This window comes from Lepidochelys kempii, chromosome 4, assembly GCF_965140285.1.
Source record: "Lepidochelys kempii isolate rLepKem1 chromosome 4, rLepKem1.hap1, whole genome shotgun sequence".
NCBI classification, from domain to species: domain Eukaryota; kingdom Metazoa; phylum Chordata; order Testudines; family Cheloniidae; genus Lepidochelys; species Lepidochelys kempii.
In genome coordinates this window covers 84,348,433-84,368,574 of record NC_136383.1, presented here as the reverse complement: position 1 = coordinate 84,368,574, position 20,142 = coordinate 84,348,433, and the positions used below count along the sequence as shown (strand labels likewise).

The 20,142-nt window shown below is 39.9% G+C and overlaps 1 protein-coding gene across 3 annotated transcripts in view; it reads right to left on the bottom strand.

Annotated features, from left to right (window-relative positions):
- Nucleotides 1-1,192: 1,192 nt before the first annotated feature.
- The window catches only part of CNOT7 (CCR4-NOT transcription complex subunit 7), a 31,651-nt gene continuing 12,701 nt past the window's right edge, over nucleotides 1,193-20,142 (bottom strand). For all 3 annotated transcript variants that reach the window (XM_073341934.1, XM_073341932.1, XM_073341933.1), the window contains exons 5-7: nucleotides 12,545-12,689; nucleotides 6,513-6,623; nucleotides 1,193-2,850 (exon numbers count right to left, since the gene is read on the bottom strand). In XM_073341934.1, the coding sequence (XP_073198035.1) occupies nucleotides 2,722-2,850; nucleotides 6,513-6,623; nucleotides 12,545-12,689 (385 nt within the window). In that variant the 3' untranslated portion in view covers nucleotides 1,193-2,721. The remainder of the gene's footprint in view (nucleotides 2,851-6,512; nucleotides 6,624-12,544; nucleotides 12,690-20,142) is intronic.

Genomic DNA, 20,142 nt, shown 5'->3' with positions numbered 1-20,142 from the left:
CTCACATATTGAATCCGTGTGGACAATCACTCAAAGAAAAACACTAAGTTCTCAATCATTTGCTGAATTTCTTGAATATCTGATGGAGCTTATCTCTTTAGCCATCATGCCACCCAGCACCTACTTAGCTCTAACACATAAACCAGTGCCCAAAGAGTTAGACACAGCTAACCAGAGAAGCCAAAATGCAAGTGACAAGAAAAGGAACATTAGGCGCAACAAATAGGCTTACGTCAAAGGAAATGTGAACAACAAACAAGGCTATCTAGTAACAGATTTCGAGGAGGTTGGGAGGTAGCAGGGGCATGATGAGAATTCTTGGCCTTAGAATAAGGAGGCACGTGTCTACATTTCTGGAGCAGTTCAATTTAAAATATGTATATGGATTTATCTCCGCAAAGACATCATGTCCACCTTTGAAACAAGTTAGTCCAATTTTAAATTAAAAAAACTGACCCTTCCCATTGTGAAGGAGAGGGAGAGAGCAGAAATGTCTACCACCACAAACAACCAAGGAATATTTCAAAAACTTAGAAAAGTCCCTTTTATCCACAGCTGAGAAGATCCTTCAAAACAAAAGTTAACCGAATATAAAAAAACCATATAAAAACTAGTTTTCCCTCAAAGCATAACCACATATAATCCCATCATAGTGTTTTAAATCTTAACAGCTTCTGTCTGACAAAAGTACATCAGACCTTCAAAGGGCCCAATCCTGCATTCCTAGTATACTCTGAACTCCCACTGAAGTCATCAGGTGATTTGGATATTCAAATGAAAGCAGGATTGGGCCTCAAGATACACACCTATGTTTATTTGTTAAATGCCAACAGTGTCCTTATCTATGCCCATCTGACTCAGAGGTCAAAATAAAGAGTGATCCAGCACAACTTCTTAGAATGACAGTCTCTAGATACCTGAAGAGAGAAACTTAATTGGGTAGTTGTACCCACACACTCATAAATTAGGCTAACAGCAGTGAAATAATTGGACACAGAAACAGACTCCTGCTATGCTCTCAACTGGCAGAAATAAGCTGGTGCTGGCACCACTTGGGAGCTGTTAAAAGCTCTTTCAGACACCAGAAAGACGAATTAGTATGCATGGTGGAATAGGAAGTATACAGGGACTGAATGGGGTACAATATACATTCCAGTAAAGGTTTCAGAACAAAACTACCAGTCTGTAGATATGTAAGAAAACATTTCTGAAGCCTTTATTTACAAAAGCTTTAAAAACAAATAATACCCTCTGTTATGCAAATAATTTGTTCTTGTTTTAAAAAGGACCACCCAGTTATATTATTGTAACTTAATGAAAAAAGAATGTTGTAAAGTACAAGGTAAACAGATCAATTTGGCGAACATTTGGAGATTTGCAAATATTGATTTCAGTGAAGATAACGCACTCACACTGAGGCGTGCATTCCATCATTTCAGGCTAGTATTTAGCTATTCAATCCCAAAAAAGTCTTCCTGCACAATTGCTCTGCTATGCATGGTTAAAGTACATTACAGTCCTTTAAAACAATATATATAAAATATATTGCTAAGATACACTCAAAAAATAAAACTAGCATTACACTCCTCAGGTAACTTTATTAGCTATAAGTAATTTATATTTTGTTGTTTTACAACAAATATATCTGTACCATCTGTCTTTGTAGCAACTACAAAAGCACAATTTATCTTCCTTCTAATTTAATCATTCAATATAAAGTTTACTTCAGGTCTTTGGGTTTTATCCTTAACTAAACTCACTTGCAAAAATCATCAAATCAAGTACATAATAAATATGACTTTAAAAAATAAAAAATATTTAGGTAATACATTACTGGAATAAAAGCTAGGAACTGAATCCAGGGAAGTGTGCCATAATAGAACCACTGCAGTTCCAATATCCTCAGATTTTCAGCTCAATGGCAAAAATACAAAAGTAAGTCTCTCAATTTTTCCTGAAGGGTGTAAAGCTGGTTTTCAAACATTTTCTTCCATCACAGAGTGGCTTTAAAGCAGCAGGCCAATTAGAAGCTGATATGCGCAGGAAGGATGTGCTTGGAAGACTGAACACCAGTAAGATAACAGCAGTTACTAAGATTTCAGTAGTTTGTTTCGCTTGAACAAACAAACGTTGTTATGCAGTGAATGTGTTATGTTCTGCAGGCTCAAAAACCAAGGAATACAGTGTGAAGTTGCTAAAGTTGGCAGACTTATTTTTCTAGCTCAGGGCAAAAACCCCCAAAACTTCAGATAAAACAGAGGATCTGAGTCAGAGTCACTCTCTAAAGTGCAAATTTGATGGTCCGCAATCTTGAATAGCTAAAACACCAGCATACTGGAAGGGACAGACATGAAACAGGGAAGTTAGTTACAAATCAGTGCTAGTTAATTTGGGGGTAGGGGAAAAAAACAAAACTAAGACCAACTAGGTAAGTTGACCAGAATATTCATTATGATTTAGCTTTCCCCTTCTCTCTGCCACGCTGATCCTAGACATGCTTCTTTACAGATTGGGTAGGTACAAAGGCCAAATTTAACTCAGAAAATTCAACATATCAAGATCAGATCTGTGATAGGAACAGTCAGATTTAGTACATAGAAAGGCAGAAAATAAAGTGTGCTGAGAAGTGTGGGGGGAGCCTAATTGTCCAAGGGATTCAACCAGAGATAAAACCTATATACAAGCACACAGAGCTCAGAAAAGATGACCTCCCATTTCATGTCATGACTGTTTGTTGGCTTCTTCTTCATATGCATTCCCTGTGCCATTTTGTACATAGGAAGAACCAGAACCGAGGCCATACAAGTGACCACAATATTTGGCATCATCAATGTGATCTTCAAAGAACATCTAAAAAGGAGTTAAAAAAGACAAAATCAATACCGAAAAATAAGAGTCTTAATGAGATCAAATACTGTCAGGCTTTTGTAAAAGTCTGAATTTTCATACTCCACATGTAAGTGAAACTAAACCAAAATAACTAAGTGACTCTTGGCACTGAAGTGTTCTTGGCCATGAGAGAAAGAATATTAGCCCTTCAATGCATCTTCCCTTATTTTGATCAGTGGTAAATGGTGACAACTCTAGAAGTCTCAGGAGTCTATTTTAACCCAAGAATTAGAGCCTTGTGTCTTACAAATGCAACAGAACAATCTGTCTTTGTAAGTGAGTTTGGTGGGCCTTCTCCTTCACCCTTCCTAATTAAGCACCACACACTACTCAGTGTGGTTTTCAAGATATACTGAATGTTTAAATGGGGTGTAAATCTAACTAAACCAGTTTTTCCTAAAGATTTTATCCACCATTATCTACTTTAAATCCCGGTCTACATTCAGGGGCATTAATTTCCTATTGCTTGAACATGGCTGCAGCATCTATGATGAAGTTTTGGGAATGCAGGAAGATGCAAATACATGTATGTCACCTTTAAACAAATCCTCTCCCTGTAACGAGAAACTGGCAAAGCTAAAATAAAAACTGAATAAATAATGCACGGATGCAGCACTTTACAAAATTACAGAAGAGCTAAAAGATGAAGAAGTAGAGAAAGGGCTTAGAGTAAATATGAAGAGAAGAGAGCTCACACAACAAATTAAGGGAGACAGGATGAGTGCAGGCAGAAAGTCAAGACATTCTTTCAAGTCATCCACCCTCTCTTCTCCCAAAAAACTTGGATTTGCCTAGAGCAGCATTTCCTGCATGTAGGATAGTGAATTCCAGGAATTGCCTAAGGGCACTTTTACTTTTTGGGGTGTTTTTTTTTTTTTTTTTTTTTAAATTTAAAGTCTTTAAAAAGCCCACCACTAGCTTTTCTAAAAAAACTCCCCCGGGGTGCAGCATCAAGAAGCAAAGTCTCTTTTAGACTGGGAGAGAAAAGGAGAGAGATCAGTGACCTCCTTTGTGGCACTTAAAAGCCAGACCAGAAAGTTGTGCTCCCCCTGCTGGTTCTACATCAACAATCAATACACAACCTTTTCCAGAGCTAAAATAATACTGGTGAAAGATTACGTGTGTTTTAGGACAAAAACACAAGTTAGCAAAGCAAAAAGCCTTGTTGATATGATTCATTCAAAATACAAACATAAAATTCACCATTTCCCAAATAAAACAGTGCAAGAGTCAATAGAGGAGAAAAATTTTCAAAGCTCCTATGAAGGTCTGAACAATAGAATTAAAAATCTTTGCTTGTTTTATAAAAACAGTGAGATCACGCCTCATTTTAATTAGAAAACTCAGATTCTTATTGCTCCCAGCTAAGCTCTAGTAGTTAGTGAAAATGTAACAAGGTACAGTGGTAGTAACTGAAGAATGCAAGTTGGCTGCACTTTATTATTAGGGGAATTTTCATGGGTTTGGACCTTTTCTCTCAAATCACATTTAAATGTAGAATCACACTCTGTGAACTGAGAAAGATATGGATGTTATTCACTTTTCCCCTCTATCCCCCTTCATTGTTTTAGATCCCATGTAAAGCTTGAGCTCAAAGGAGGAGTTGGAGTACTGTGGGGAGAGGGATAGCTCAGTGGTTTGAGCATTGGCCTGCTAAACCCAGGGTTGTGAGTTCAATCCTTGAGGGGGCCATTTAGAGATCTGGGGCAAAAATTGGGGATTGGTCCCGCTTTGAGCGGTTGGACTAGATGACCTCCTGAGGTCCCTTCCAACCTTGATATTCTATGATTCTATGAAACTTGCACAGTACCAGTGCCTCATGCTTGGATCTTACCAGAAAAAGATCAGTCCAGCCCTGCAGCTCTAGCCTGTGCCCTGCCAATCACACTAATGCAAGCCTAACCACATGGAGACTGTGTGATGTACAGTAAGGGTTAGAATGAAACAATATTTGCCAGAGGCATGCAGCTACCGCCTCCTTCATATGGCAACATGGACTTCAGAAGCTACACATCCCAGCATTCAACGCTCCAACTTAACTTGGATTAAGATGTTAAAGATGAGGGTTGCCACTGTCTGAACACTTTTTGCATATTAAATGAGAACCACAAGTCTGTAGCATGTGGCCAGAATACAGACACACTGGTAAAAGAGAAGTTTCTTGTGCCAATGTTTTAACACATGCTCTTGTGTGAAAAATAAATACATTAATGTAATAAAATTACATTAACAGCAACCAATTTCTCCCCCCAGCCACAGAGCAGTCCTAGGGATGTGCAAGAGACTTACAAGATTCATCTTCAGTAAACTGGTACACTAAGTTAACGGATTGCCAGTAACTCGAGGTATGCCACACATTTGTAAAAGCTAGCGTGGACACTCCTCACATCTTAACAAGGCTAGAAATATTTGTGCCTTTACCCTAAGTTGATCCCTAGCTGCCATACGAAGGAGCGCAGCCAAGAAGCTTGGCACATGACTACTGCTGTAGCCATCGAACATGCAGCTGTATTGGCGACATTGAGAGAGGCCTGTAGAGAGAGCTTGGCAATTGTCTGACCTTCTCTTATGAGGACCTGAAGTTGTCCCTCAATTTCTTAGATCTGCTTTTAAATCCAGAGCAGCTCTTTCATTTGGAGGGGACATATATCTGTCCCAGGCAGTGGAGGCAGCCTGAATGTCTGTCACTGAGGGGGAAATATTTATGCCAAGTCTGGCAGGGTTTGAAGCCCTGGCTCTCAGGCATAATCCATACTCGAGACTATGGTTCAAGTCCTGAGAAAAGACAAGGCCCAGATTGGGCAAACAAAGAAGGTGGGGTGGGGGAGGAAGAGCACAAACTTCTAAATAAAAGACAATACCAGAAAGAAGAGAGAAAGATTAAGCGAGAGAGACAGTAAGCTGTGTGTCTAACAGACATGATGCTCTGTCTCAAGGCACAGGCAGTTGAGAAGGACCTGGAGAGGTGACAGGTCTGGTCCTCCCATATACCCTCATACCAGACACAAGGATATCTAGGACGTAGGCATGGATGTGCAGAAAATGCTGATGAAAAGGTGACTGCACTGATGTGAAGCACCCATAGGGACAGAAGAAGGTATGACTTGTGGAAAGAAGAATGTATGACTTGTCAGCTGGAGGAGGTGGTGGTGAACAGAAGCACCGACAGAGTGGCCTGAGCCACCTACTTCAATCTCTCAGAAGACCCAGGGAGTGGACGATAGGTTCAGGTAGCTAGGGCTCCCTGCCGTGGAAGATGAAGGCCCACAGACTACAGGAAGGAACAGCACCAGCAAGGGGAGGAAGGAGGAGAAAGAGAACCATGTAGAGACATCCCCTCACTAAGTGCACACACAAACCAAAACAAGGAAAGGAAAGGATTTGTTGGTGGTAGATTGTACTTTGCATGGGAATGCCCATCATAGACTCTGCCCTTTGTCACAGAATTGATGCCCTCTCATGCATTTCTCTTACTTCTTCTGAAAATTTGTTATACTGCCACTGGTTTGGTGGGTCAATGGTTCTAGGACATCTCATAAGTGTGAACAGTAGTCAATATTGACTACTAAAGCAGATTACTTTCATCCACATAAACTACAACAGAAAGCAATATGGACACCTACTTCTCTCATTTTGAAAAAGGCCATTCCCGTGAGTAAAGAATCAGATCCTGCCTGATGCTGTGGTCCTATCCTTTCCAGCTCCAACTGCTCTGCGACTTCTTGCAATCCACCCTGAAAAAGGAAGGAGCATTACACAGTCAAAGCGGGGATAATAATTATGAAGTCAGATCATTCAATAGTAGTGCTAGAATTCTGCATAACGAAGTCTATTCAACCACCATTTGTATATATTTAGCTTAGCACAATAGCAGTTATAGTAGAGATATACAACCAGCACACACTTGGAAAAGCCAAGCTTTTCATTCAGGCTTTAAGTATCAAGCACTTTCAAGTATTAATGACTGTCTTAGACCTAATAAGCCTAGGCACACCAGCCAATTAAAGTTGAAGGAATTACTACTGAACAAGGCAATTCCTTCAAGTATTACATTGACTAAACTGAAAGGATTGATGCTGCTGCTGAATGACAGTTTCAGAAATCAAGGTGTTTCTTTAACTCCCTACTTTTCTAATAGGGCTAGAATTTAAACGTGAACAATGGTAATTCAAATATAAAGCAATTTAAGATCCAAATCACTACAAACATGTGCACTCCAACTTGTCTTGAAAGGAATTAGCTTTCATTTAAAAAACACAGTTTTTTCCTTCACTTACCTGCCACCACCTAAGTTCAGGGTTCTGCGCTTCCCCCACAAAACTTCAAAGCATCTAAAGTAGAGGGAATCCAGGAAAATGGTCTACCTTAGGAATTAATGGAGAACCCTGAACCCAGGTGAAGTTGTAAAATTCAAGAGGGGGAAAAAGAACAAAGTGAAAAAGCTAACATTCAACCGACCTTTAACAATGTTTTAATTTGTTTTAACAACTGTCATAAAAGAGTAAATGAAACATCTGTGTAAAAAGTAATGTAAACTGCAGCGTAACCAGGTTAAAGAAGATATTAGATACCATAAGCACACAAAAAACAGGCACTGTGCTATTGAGTGTATTTTTTGAAGAAAACATTTTAAGCCACATCTGTGCTGAAAGCCCCTCGATACACACACACACATGAACAGCCCATGTACAAAAAGGACAGCTTTTAGACACTACGTGTAGCAAGTAAACATAGGGCTCAAAATTGGGAACTGCTCTACAGAGAGTCTCTAATTGTAGGGCATGGTTCATTGGTGGTCTACACATCTTATCTAACAACAGTAAAGTATCCTTCAGTCTTCAAGCAATTTTTCTTCCTGTTAATTGCAGCCCAGTGGGGAACTTGTGACTTCCAGAAGCTTTTTGACCAACTAAGCACAGCGCCTTCATGTCCTTTTACTGGGTGTATTTTTGGTGTAAATTCAACTGAATCAAATTTGGAGAAAATCTCAAAATAGACAAGGTAGTGCATACACACAGAACCAAAGTAAAGCACTAGGAGAAATCAGAGTCTTTAGGGGTTGCAGGCAATGGGGGAAGGTTTGGAACTAATAAATATAAGTCCTACATCCAGGGAGAGAAAACAAATAGCACAATTTACAATATGGGAGGGGAACTAACCAAGCAGCTGTATCCATTTAATCAAACCACGTTTATTTTCATCTTCACTCCTTTACCCTGCCCTAGCACTACTTTTTCATATAACTTCATAACACTACAGTTGCACAGCAGGTGAGAGATTGGGAGGAAAGCTGCCAATGGTATGAGTCCTATCTTGAGAAATGGTCCACAGAATGAAAATGCCCAAAAGACTTTCACGGACAAATAAAAAATAATAATAATAAAAAACACACAACTGAACAAATCAGACTATCCCTACTCCAGTTTCTCCCTAAGATTATCAGCATCTCCTATAACGATCCCCAAAACAGGTATTGATGAATTCCGCCCATTCATTTTAGTGTCACGAAAGTGATTGTGGTGCTACAAGCAGAAGCAGCCTCTCTGCAGATCAATTCAGCTTTAGACAGGTTAGTGTAATCTTAGCTAAACTGATCCCCTTGGGACAATATAGTTACAGTACGTGCAAGACTACGTTGCGGAGGTTACCACTCTTTAAAGGGTTGTACAACTGGGAGAAAATCAGTTACCTTACAATAATTTTTGAAACACTATACTGCATAGTGAAACTGTGCGTTAGGCAGACTGCTTTGGATCACTACTCTGCCAGCAATAGGTTGAAACTAGGAAGAGCATCAAAATGCTTTTAGCCTGCACTACATTTTTTACATCTGAAAAAAAAAGGAAACCAAAACACAGAAGTAGTCAAAGACAGGAATGAAGCTAGCACAAAGCAAGTTCTTTTTAATATTAAAAAGGGAACATATAGTATTTGAATTCCATTGACCATGTACCATTTTGGGAGATGGAGAAGAGGCTGAGGTGAAATAATGCAAGTTCAAGATTGAACTTTAACAAAGTCAAATTTGGCCCCAAACGCAGGTTGTTCAAAAGATCTATGAATGTTACAGCCAACAAGGATGTTTCCATGAGTAGGTAGTTTGCTTGTTTTTCACATGTTGGATGATTTAAAATAAACTAGTTAGTTTCAATGTCAGGTTCTTATGCCCTAGCACAATTCTGTAGTGTTTGGCTTGCAGATGCCACTTGGGAATTAATAAAGTTTCCATTTGAATTAAAAAAAACGGACAGTGTAAGGTAGTGAAAACTACATTTTAAAAATTATTTTAATTATGTAAGGTGTTAATGTGACAGATAAGAAAATGTGTGGGGTAATTTAAATATTTTATAGCGTGACCATGTCTCTCTGACTTTTGCCATTTTTGCTGGTTTGTGCTACAATCTGAATTTTGCATGCATTTCAACTCACACTATTACCTAACTTCCCCTTTTTAAATAAGCACCATGAGGACAAGGGTAGGAGGGAAGAAGGGGGAAAACCTGAGCTGCTGAATAGACATTTTCAGCAGTTCCCATAGCATTAACATGGATTGCTATTAGAAACATGCCTCATTAAAAACTGGGCTCTCTTAAAACCCACACTCATCCCTTTTAAGCCACATGCCCGCCTGACTAGACAGTAGCTGAAGATCACTTCTCTCATTACTGGGTAGTGATTACAGTGAGACAGCACACCTACCAATTCTAACTTAGCTTGAATGTCATATGTCTTAAATCTACCTGTTACAAAGAAAAAGAAAAAATGTGGAAATATTACATTCCAACCCCTGCAGTGTGTGTAACACTGATCTAGAAAAAAAATTCAGGACAGGGTAAAAGCATCACCTTTGGTTGTGGATATTGGCCAAAATTTTCCAAAAAGGGTGCCTAAAAGTTTGTCACACCAAATAGTTTACAACTGTTGGAAAAACAAGGGAAACACTGGATCTCTCTGGAGACTAATTATGGGATACAGAGCCTTTCTTCTCTAAGTCACTTTTTTTTTTTAAACTCCAGATTAAGGCAGTGCTGATCAAAAGGTTTTTAATATAACCTTGAGAACCAAAAATGCTTTATAAACTGTAGGTCAAAACATACCCTCCCTCCCCTTAGATATAAATAGCCACAAGAAGGAAAAGAAAAAAATATTTCAAAATATTTCAGATGCATCATTCCTTTGAGACAGACAGGTTAGCAGCTTGGTTTTGTAACCACATCACCACAGATGATGGCCCAAGATCAATGGGGAGCACAAGCCCAACTCCACAAATCTCAGGACATTGGTATAGAGTGTTAACTACTCTGTGCAGCTTGCCAAGCCCCACCCCACCATTAAATTCAGTCAGGATCTACCTGTCTAGTTAAGGTACTTATTTGTCCTCCATTACTGCAGAATCTGAACCTCTCACAATCATTAACGTATTTATCCTCAACATCTCATCAGGCAGGGAGGTATTACTATTCCCATTTCAGAGATGGGAAACTGCAGCTCAGAGGGACTAAGTATCTTGCCTCTGGTCACACAGGCAGTTTATGGCAGAGTAGGGAACTGAATTTGGGTCTCTCAAGTCCCCAGCTAGTGTTCCAACCACTGGACCATTCTTCCTCTTTAGGGAAGAATCTGTATTGCTATTGGTCACCAGGCTACAGCTGCACCATGGTCCCCACTCAAAAGAAGATGGAGAGCAGGAGTAGTGCCGTAGATGAGCAACAGCAAGTGACTATACTCTTTCTGTAGTATTTCTGCTGGAGTCAGGAGGTAATTCTACAGAATGGCTGCAACCACCATCCACACAATTCTGTAGAGCAGGTTTCGGTCCCCAGGGCTGACCATCAGCACCAAAATGTGTCTTAGGAAAATCAAGTGTCTCTAATAAAATGAAGTGACCATCAAGAGTGGCTTGCACCAATCAATAAAGGACCTCAACACAGCAATTCAATTCACTGCAATTTAATAGAGATTTAAACAAAAAAAGCGAAGAAATTCATTTAGGCAACAGTGCATGCAAGTAATTAATGGATTCGGCTTCCAAAGACTCACACCAGCTGTTCTCAGTTTGGGACAGATCAACACAGTTGGCATCATTTCATTGCTGTGGACAGTAATGGGACTGTTTCAGCAATGATGTTTGGAGGAACAGAGTAGTCCCAATCTCTCCCCCTCCTGTCATAATTGGTCTGCAGTTTAGTTGCCATTATCACAAAGCTCTAATGACAGCAGCTGTTAAATTTGTCAACTCCACCCACAAGTCCATAAGGGTGGATTACACATTTAGTACTTGGGACAAAACAACTGTATATAAGCAGCAAAGGTTTTGTTTCAGTCCATGAGGGTGCACAATTTTGTTGACTTCTGCAGTTTTTCCAACTACTTCATTACTTCTCTTGATCCCAATGGAAACCCAGTTTCAATGAGATGGTCCCCAATAAACATTCTTTACTCAGCTGGTGAGGGTTGCTGCTGGGATGCAAAACTCCTGACCAGATACTAGGCTAGTTTGCTTTTCCTGATAGTTGGAAAAGACCATCCCACCCACTCCTCGCCACATCCAGTGCAGACTGAATAGCATAGGAGATGGTGGAAATTATGTTCTTTACTTCAGTCACCAGTAAGATCCTCATTAAAAGATACATGTCCTTTACCTGCATAGCCTCACAAAATTCAAGCTCATCAGCATCGTCTAAATCACTTGCTCAGCATTCTGAGATGAAGAGTAGCATACCATCCCTGTACTCCGGAGGTGGCTGCATTAGTCAGTCAGTCTGTGTCCAGTTTCCACGTATTCTCATTTAGAAAACCCAGAGTGTTCTGTGTCGCCTTCCATCAAAACAGTGAGCCACCTATTGCCTCAGATGAGTTGTGCCCCTTTCATTTCAAAACCAGTCCAGATACGTGGCCTTCTTTGGCAAGCATGGCTGTAACAATCCCAGCAGCATATCTTTTTGATGTCCTTCCCTTCATACATTTGTTTCCAGTTCACATTCATTCTCCAGGCCAATCAAATCTTCTCCAAATTTTATGCCTAATAGAACAAGCCAATTAATAGCCCAACTGGCTTGAGTTGAGAGGTTAGTTTCTAACCCTGTCTATTTTTCTAGAAGTCATAAGTTGGCTCTGAGCATATCTGTCATTGCTCATTTTTGCCTACACGGCGACCAGCAGGTCTAGCCATTCCATCCCTTCACACCAAAGTCACTTTTCACTACACCTTATCATAACTGCCACCCCTCCGTGGATTGAGCAGTGAGGAATGATGCAAGAGTGTGTCATTAATACCCTGCTCACAGAGGCCAAGCCCATCAATTCTAACAGCCTGAGAAGTTAACAGCAAGATGTAACTTCCTCCGAACATGGGTTTATCATTTGGTAGCATGGATCTATGATGCTGCCAATAAATGGGATTGGTTTGTAATTTTTAAATAGCTAGGAGCCACAAGAACAAAAATATGTGCTCCTCCCTGCCGCTTACATTTCATCAATAACTTTTTATATATCAAATAACCATTAGTCTAGTCAACTGTGTGTAACAAATAATACCTTCAAGGTAGAGCTCACTACTGGACAGGGCAGTGAACAGATGCCATATATGTTCTTTCAGTAGGAAAAAATGCCGTCTTAAAAAATTCTTTTCTGAACCAGATATCAAATCATTTACCTTGAGATTTTTGCAGCTCTTCATGAGATACTTCACATCATAAATGACAGGGAAAAACAACCGGAGTATCTCAAAGAAGTCCAGCTCCTCTTCAGGTAAATTAGAGTTAGTCAGGATTTTGATTAGATAGCCAAAGTCATAACCACTGCAAATTAATCACATATACAAAACAAAGTCAGGCAGATAATAAAAAAAATCCTTCTCACCTCCAATGTCAAACCTCCAATTAGTTAAATTTAAATTAAAAACAAAAGATAGGGAGCCGTTTTATATATAAATTTAACCAAAAAAATTTAAGGATCATGTGACTCTTCAAATATTAACAGCCGAGAAACACAGATGTTCTCACTGCAGTTTGCAGAGGACAAGTTTCCACCATCATAAAAACTATCAAAATTGGAATCCATGTTGGCAGTCTCTTCAAGGAGGCCAAATGATGGAATGAACACGAAGACTTTCCTGCAGAAACACTGTCAGGGCAGCATTATGAAGGAGTCACTACTTTGCCACCACTGGACCTATTCTCGGAATGTATAATGGACAGATTTCAAGCTGGCTCTTTTCATATGCATTGAAAGTTTCTAGTGATGAGACGGTAGAAGTTGAAAGTAAATGACTTCTACTGCTGCCAGAACCTAAAGTACATAGAATCATGGATTATTTGCACCCTGAAGAACTTCACCTGCTCTAGTTAAGGCTGCACATAGTTCCCCTTCCTCTGGGTTCTGCAACAATACGAGTTTAGTTTCTGCCTCTACATCTTGTTATTGGAAACCCTTGATATAACTGTTAGATAGTTCACTTACCCATTAGCTGTAAGTTCATGTTGAGAGAATACTATGTTATATACCTATTTTATAGATAGTTGACAGGGGAATTTTCTAAACTAATTTACATAAATAAAAATACATATATTGATTGGGTTAAAGGGCAACGTGTACTGCTGCTGCCTGCTGAGAAAGTCAGACTGTAAGCTCTTCAGGGCAGGAAGTACCTCTTGTATGTCTGGGGCCCTTTTGTGCTGTACTATCTTGACTGGGGCTTTTGTGGACTGTCATGAATATAAAGGGAAGGTTAGCAACTGCCTTACCTGTAAGGGGTTACCTATAAGTAGCTCAGATAAGCTAGCTGGCACCTGACCAAAAGGACCAATAAGAAAAGAAGATACTTTCAAATCAGGGCGGGGGAAGGGTGAGGGGAGAAGAGGATTTGTTTGTTGTTCCCTCTCTGGATGGAGGGAGAAGCCAAGGCAGGTACAACGTCTCCTGAAAACATACCTGCAATAATCCATTTAAATTCACAGAAATTGTAAGTAGGGCAAGGAAATGCGTTGTTATTTTTTGTTTTAGCTTGTGAATTTTCCTATGCTACAGAGGTAGTTTTATGCCTGTTTTTGTAACTGTGGAGCTGAGCCCAGAGGGGAATCCTCTGTGTTTTAAATCTTTTACTACCCTGTAAAGTCACCTTCCATCCTGATTTTGCAGGTGTGATTCTTTTATTTTTTTCTTTATAAATAAATTTCTTCTTCTAAGAACCTGATTGATTTTCAGTGTCCTGAAGACAAAGGGTCTGGTCTGTGCTCACATTGCTAAGGCAATTGGTTGGTATATTAGTCTCAAGCGTCCCCACGAAAGGAGGTAAAGGGGCTGGGGGGGGGGAATATTTTGGAGGAACAGGGATTCCAAGTGACCCTTCTCTGAATTTTTATGTAAATCACTTGGTGGTGGCAACAATACCATCCAAGGACAAGGAAAGGATTTGTGCCTTGGGGAAGTTTTAACCTAAGCTGGTAGAATATAAACTTAGGGGGTCTTTCATGCAGGTTCCCAAATCTATACCCCAGAGTTCAGAATGGGGGGGATGGGACGACCCTGACATGGTGGCAGAAGTAGGATGATAAGGTATCTGGGGTTTTCCTTGGGGTGTAGGTGGGGCCTTGGGGTGCCCCCAGTGGTAAGGTGTTGTCTCGGGTTGCCCCTTCTGATATCTGCTCCAACTGCTACTAGCTTTCTTCTTTTCTGTCATCTCCACCCATTTGGTTCCGATCTACGACTAACTCAAAATCCACAACACAAAAAGCAAACAAGATGCAAATTGGCTGAGGCAGGACTGTTTGTTCGGCTGATACTACTAAACAAGGCTCTAATCCTGTATTATGTTCCTGGACACTGGATGCCCACACCTGCGTGGAGCCCTGATTTCAGATGCAGGACTGGGGCTTTAACTTGCATTATTCATTTCTATCTTGAATGCTATTTTCCCCTGGTTCAAGACGAGTTATGCTCTTTTATAGCATGTGTGTCACCCTATTTATATATTATTGATCATCTTTATGATCTTGCTGTTATACTGCCCAAAGGGAGAAAAAGACTAGAAAATCCTTAACAGCAACACCAGGGAAGAACAGGTCATTTCTTAAAATCCACTAATGGGGAACAAGCGACGGTACAGCTGACTATGGTTCTCCCAAGAGAGTTTCCCATATTCTACCACTGACTCCTTCAAACAACTAGAAATCTGACCCAGCATCTGAGGTTCCCAATGCTGCAGTTGTCCTTTTGCGGCTGCAATCTAAAATTTACAGCAGAAGATTGACTCCTTTGCTCCCTGGCTTGGAAAGGCAGGAGTTTCACCGGAGACCAATAGCATAAAACTACAGAATAGGCAACTTGATTGCTTCACAGGTAGACTTGAGATCATAAAAGCAGCTTCTTTTGCTTACACTAGCAAAATAAAGCATTTAAAAAGAAAATCTTAAAAACCTGGGAAATGACATCAAAAACTGAAGCCTGAGAATGCTCAGAGATTAATGAAAATCGGGCCCCTGTGGAGATTGTAGGTAGCAGTCAGGAATTCACTGAAATAATGCTACAGTTAAGTGTGATCCCCTGTAACAACTGAGGCTGCACCAGAACTCTGCTTCCAATATAGATGGACAGTTATTATACAGTTTAGTATCTGAGCTTTTGTTTTCTCCACAAGCACCCACCCACCCCCTTCTTTTCTTCCCCACACACCCACCCATTACAAAAAGAGTAAAGCAAAGAGGTACTGATTTTGTGCTGAGCGCAGGACAGCTCTAGGTTTTTTGCCACCCCAAGCTCCGAGAGCGCAACTGCCCAAGCCAAAAAAAAAGGATGGCCGGAATGACGCCGCTCCTGGAATTGTGCTGCCCCAAACACATGCTTGCTTTGCTGGTGCCTAGAGCCGGTCCTGGCTGAGCAGGACTAGAGTATCAGGCTTGCAACTTACAGTGTTCATGGATCCTAAGGCTAGAAGGAACCATTATGAATTGATCATCTAGTCTGACCTCTTGTAAAACACAGGCCATAGAACTTCCCCAAAATAAATGATAGACGTTTGTGGTAGTAGACAAATGGTTTCTTTTAGGTATTCCTGGGGTTTTAGTGATGCAGTTTGTTCCAGGGCCTGCACGTGGTGGGGGAGTGGAGGTGGGGGGGAAATCACAACAGGAGTGTTAACAGTGGAATGCTCAATAATATGGATTACCCCTCCCAGTACATGGACATTTAATCAAACATCTGCTCCTGGACAAGAAACACAAGCTAGTTTTGGTCAGTTCACCACCTGTCAATCTCTCTTGGACATTCAATAAATCTGAAGTATTTAGACACACATTCCCAATTGTGCCATGACAACCACCACAGACTGCATTTCACAAGCCACAGTACAAATTTCAAGCCATCATATAAAATGCCTTTATGCTCCACCACTTATCGAACATTACAATTATCATTCCAGATCAAGCCAATTGTTAGCCTAGCTTGGCACTCCATATCGGACAGTAGCCAGTACTGGACACAGTAGAGAAAGGGGCAAAAAAGACCTCAATGAGCAATTATATAATTACTTGCTCATTAGGGAAGTTTCTTTCAAATATCCGGCAATTAGTGGTTTACATCCTGAAATGAGGGCTTTTATTACTTATATATTTTTTTCCTAGCTAACAAAATTATTCAAAGTTATGATGCTTACAACTAACCACAATCCCTGAAGTTATATGGCAACATGTGCACAAAACCATGTATGTTCAAGGAGCACAGTTAGCTGTAGGCAATTGACCGAGAACCAAAAGTTTCTGAAAAGATGAGAAAAGCCCATATTTTTCTTTCCTTTGCCATTATCTTGGGGGGTGGGGAAGAGTTTAAAATAACCAATTAACTGTGAGTTAAGTGCTTTTCTCAAGCTACCAATAGACATTTTGAGAACTATCAAAAGCTAGATAGGCTGGAAAGGCTTTATCCCATTTTAATAATGGTAAGTTCTATTTCTGCACTAGAAAGTAGCTGCCTACTTGACAGTTTAATTGATCTTCTTAGCAAAATACAGTGGCTACCAGGAATTGCAAGGTTTGGAACATCAGAAGATTCTTGGGGAGCTCACTCATTATACAAGACTTGCTGGAGAGAATTTAACAGAACAACTTTTTTTTCCCCTTACCCTACACAACAGGCATGCACTGAAGTTAAGATTTAAAGGGTAGCTGCACATCAGTCTATACAACTGTTGAGGGAGTCACCATGCAAATGCCCGGACAACTTAACTATCCTCAGAATTAGCATTCAAGCTATTCTATGATTTGACTAGTGTTGTAATTGTCATGCTGAGCACTCATAGCTCTTACTGACCTCAACAGGGGTTTGGGTTTTCAGGATTTTATTTAGGCCCCTTCATTTATCAGAACACTCCACTACCCATCTTTGAAGTTGCTGTCCCTCTTCTGGTTTAGCAAGGTTACTGTGGGAAAACTACAGTATATACAAACTGATAGCCATGGGAAAGCATCCCATATTGGTGGCTGTATGAGCCTCTGGCTGCACAATAGCTTTGTTAGTGCTATGTCAGGATGTCACTGAAGTTGTTAGAAATCCAGAGATAACTTCTTGAATAGTCTTCCTTCAAGCTTATTAAAAATGAGCTTTGAAATAAAGTTGTGTAAAAGTTCCAAAAAGTACTGACTAGGGTGACAGTAAAATTAATTATGCATGAAAGGATGCCAAATGCGCGCACGCAGACATTTTTGCTATGTAAAGCGTTACTTGGAACTACAGTAAGTACAAAATATTTACACAAATAATTTTTGAAGTCAGTAGTGTCCCTTAAAAATGACTAATTTGTTTTGGAGGACCGGATACATTTAACAAACATCACCACCGCAACAACTGAGAATGCCTGTAGTCAACAGAAAACACTGTGATTGTCTACTGTGACAGAGAAGCAGGTTCCAGCTTTGCTCCGTTGAACTCCGAGGTATCTTTGAAAAATCAATTTGCAAAATAGTGAATTCCAAGGAAACAAGATTCCAAGTGAAGATTAAGCTACTGACTCACAGAACATGATCTTGAGAGGTACTAAGCATCCACAACTCCTACTGCAGTAAACGAGAATTGTAGTTGCTCAACATTTCAAAAGACACTAAGAAATGTTTCAGTAAACTTGGAGTGAACACACACACAGACAAACCCCCCCCCCCCATCTCTTTGGATCTACTCTTAAAGAGAATACTTCCCTCCACTGAAAGATAGGAACCACTGGGGGGGGGGGGGGGGGGAAATCAAGTGAATACCTATTTACAAGTTCTGGTATCCAGAAACTACATACTTTGGAATAAAAGACTGATGGGTGACCCGGTAAGCATGTGTGTAGCAACTTTTATTGTTTTAAACGTCTTCTCTGTAATGCTTTCAACTTAAGAATAAATGTGCTTGCTTAGTAAGAGCTGTGTAGTAACTCATAACTGCTGGCAATTATGTTGTTCACAGCCTTCAAAGAGTAAGCAAAGAGCAGGTACTGGCACAGACAGTTTGGCTTGCTGGAAATAACAGTGTAGGTAGGCAAATGTGCAGCCTGAGGAAAACAGAAAAAAAAAAAAAAATCGGGGAGGGAGACAAACATGGGGCTTTACCCAAGGGAGGCAATGTCTGAGAGCCAGAGCCAAAAAAACAGTGCCACCGCTGACCACAAAGGAGAAATGCAAGTGCAGTTGCTCTGAACTGTGACAGTGGGCAGCACTCAGCACCTCACAAGATCAGGTCTTGAGTATACTTGCTTATACTTAGGTGACTAAAAATTTCCTGACTTTAAGGCTTTGTCTACACTAGACAAGGTTTTCCAAAAAATAACTATTGACAACCCTCCCAATGGGGAGACAAACTTATACCAGCAAAACAGCTCTTTTGCCTGTATAACTTATACCAGTTCCCTAAATGAAATAAGCTTTTCCAGCAAAAAGACTTTTGCCGGTATATCTGTGTCTCCACTAGGGTTTCTGCCAGTATAGCTATGTCAATTAGGGGATGTGATTTTCCCCATACTTCTAACCAACATAGCTATGCCACTTCAGTTTTACTGTAGAGCAGACCAAAGATGATGATGAGATCTACTTTAGGGTCAGTGTTCACTACAAACATAATTGAGTCAGGGGGTTCTCTACAACACAGCTGTCCTCAATCCTGTTGCAACATCCATCCAAGGATTTATGCCAGTTACAGGACACTTAAGACAGACGGCTCCTAGTCACACTATTAGTTGCAAATCATGTTGTAAACAGATCAGGAGACTGGTCTCCTGGTTAGTTGTAGCTGTAATTTAAGAAATATCCAAAGATTAAGTTTCCAATGGCTTCTTTAAAAGTATTGTTCAAAATTCTTTACAGTCTCCTGAAATAGCACCTTCTCAGTATTTAAGAGGTCTCTCCTCACTATTTCTATATTAAATATTCTATATTAATGCCAAAAGACTGATACATATAAGCACAGCAGTTTTGTTGATATCTGTTAAGTGTTCAAAATAAAAGAAACAAATATTAAAATTGTATGCTACCTACATGCTCTTCATCCCCTCTCTCTAGGCACAAAATACACAGACTATTATTCCCTTAACTTCAAAGTCAGTATTATCAACAAATTTAGTATAATAATGGCTTTGCCTCCCTTGTATACACATTTGCACTGGTATGCTTTTGGCTCCATTCTTTGTTAGATTTTTTTTTTTATTCTCTCAATTATTTGAAAATCATGAACAAATAAATACTGAAAAGAGGTTTCTTTTGTTCTCAATTAAGAACAAAGCATCAGTATTTAAGGATGAATAAAGATTCTCCCTATCTTTTTAAAACCCGTACTAACCATTAATTGTGTGTTACCATTGTGTATGGTAAACAAAATAGGACTGTAAAAGAGCTATTTATTCTCAGCTAAGATATTTTTGTCACATTTTTAGGAAGGCTTTGTTCCATTGCCTAGGAGCCAACACTTAAGACAACAAGTTGAGGGCATTTAAACAGCAATAAGTCTTCAAATTCAATGTTGGCTACAAGAGCAAAATTTAGCTTTGGTGCTCAATTGACTATACAAGTCCATTACACAAATGCAAGATTTAAACTCCTATTAACAAGTAGACTTTGTACAGATATTTTTAGAGGCTTCGCGTTTATATTTCCTGTTCCATTCTGTGCTGGAAAATGCATTCATATAATGGAATAAGGAAGAGAGATTCAAAATTTGCTTATTGTTGCTACTATAGCTAGGACCTCTTCAAGCTGTTCATTCTAAATCTTAATGATCTGCAGGTGCACA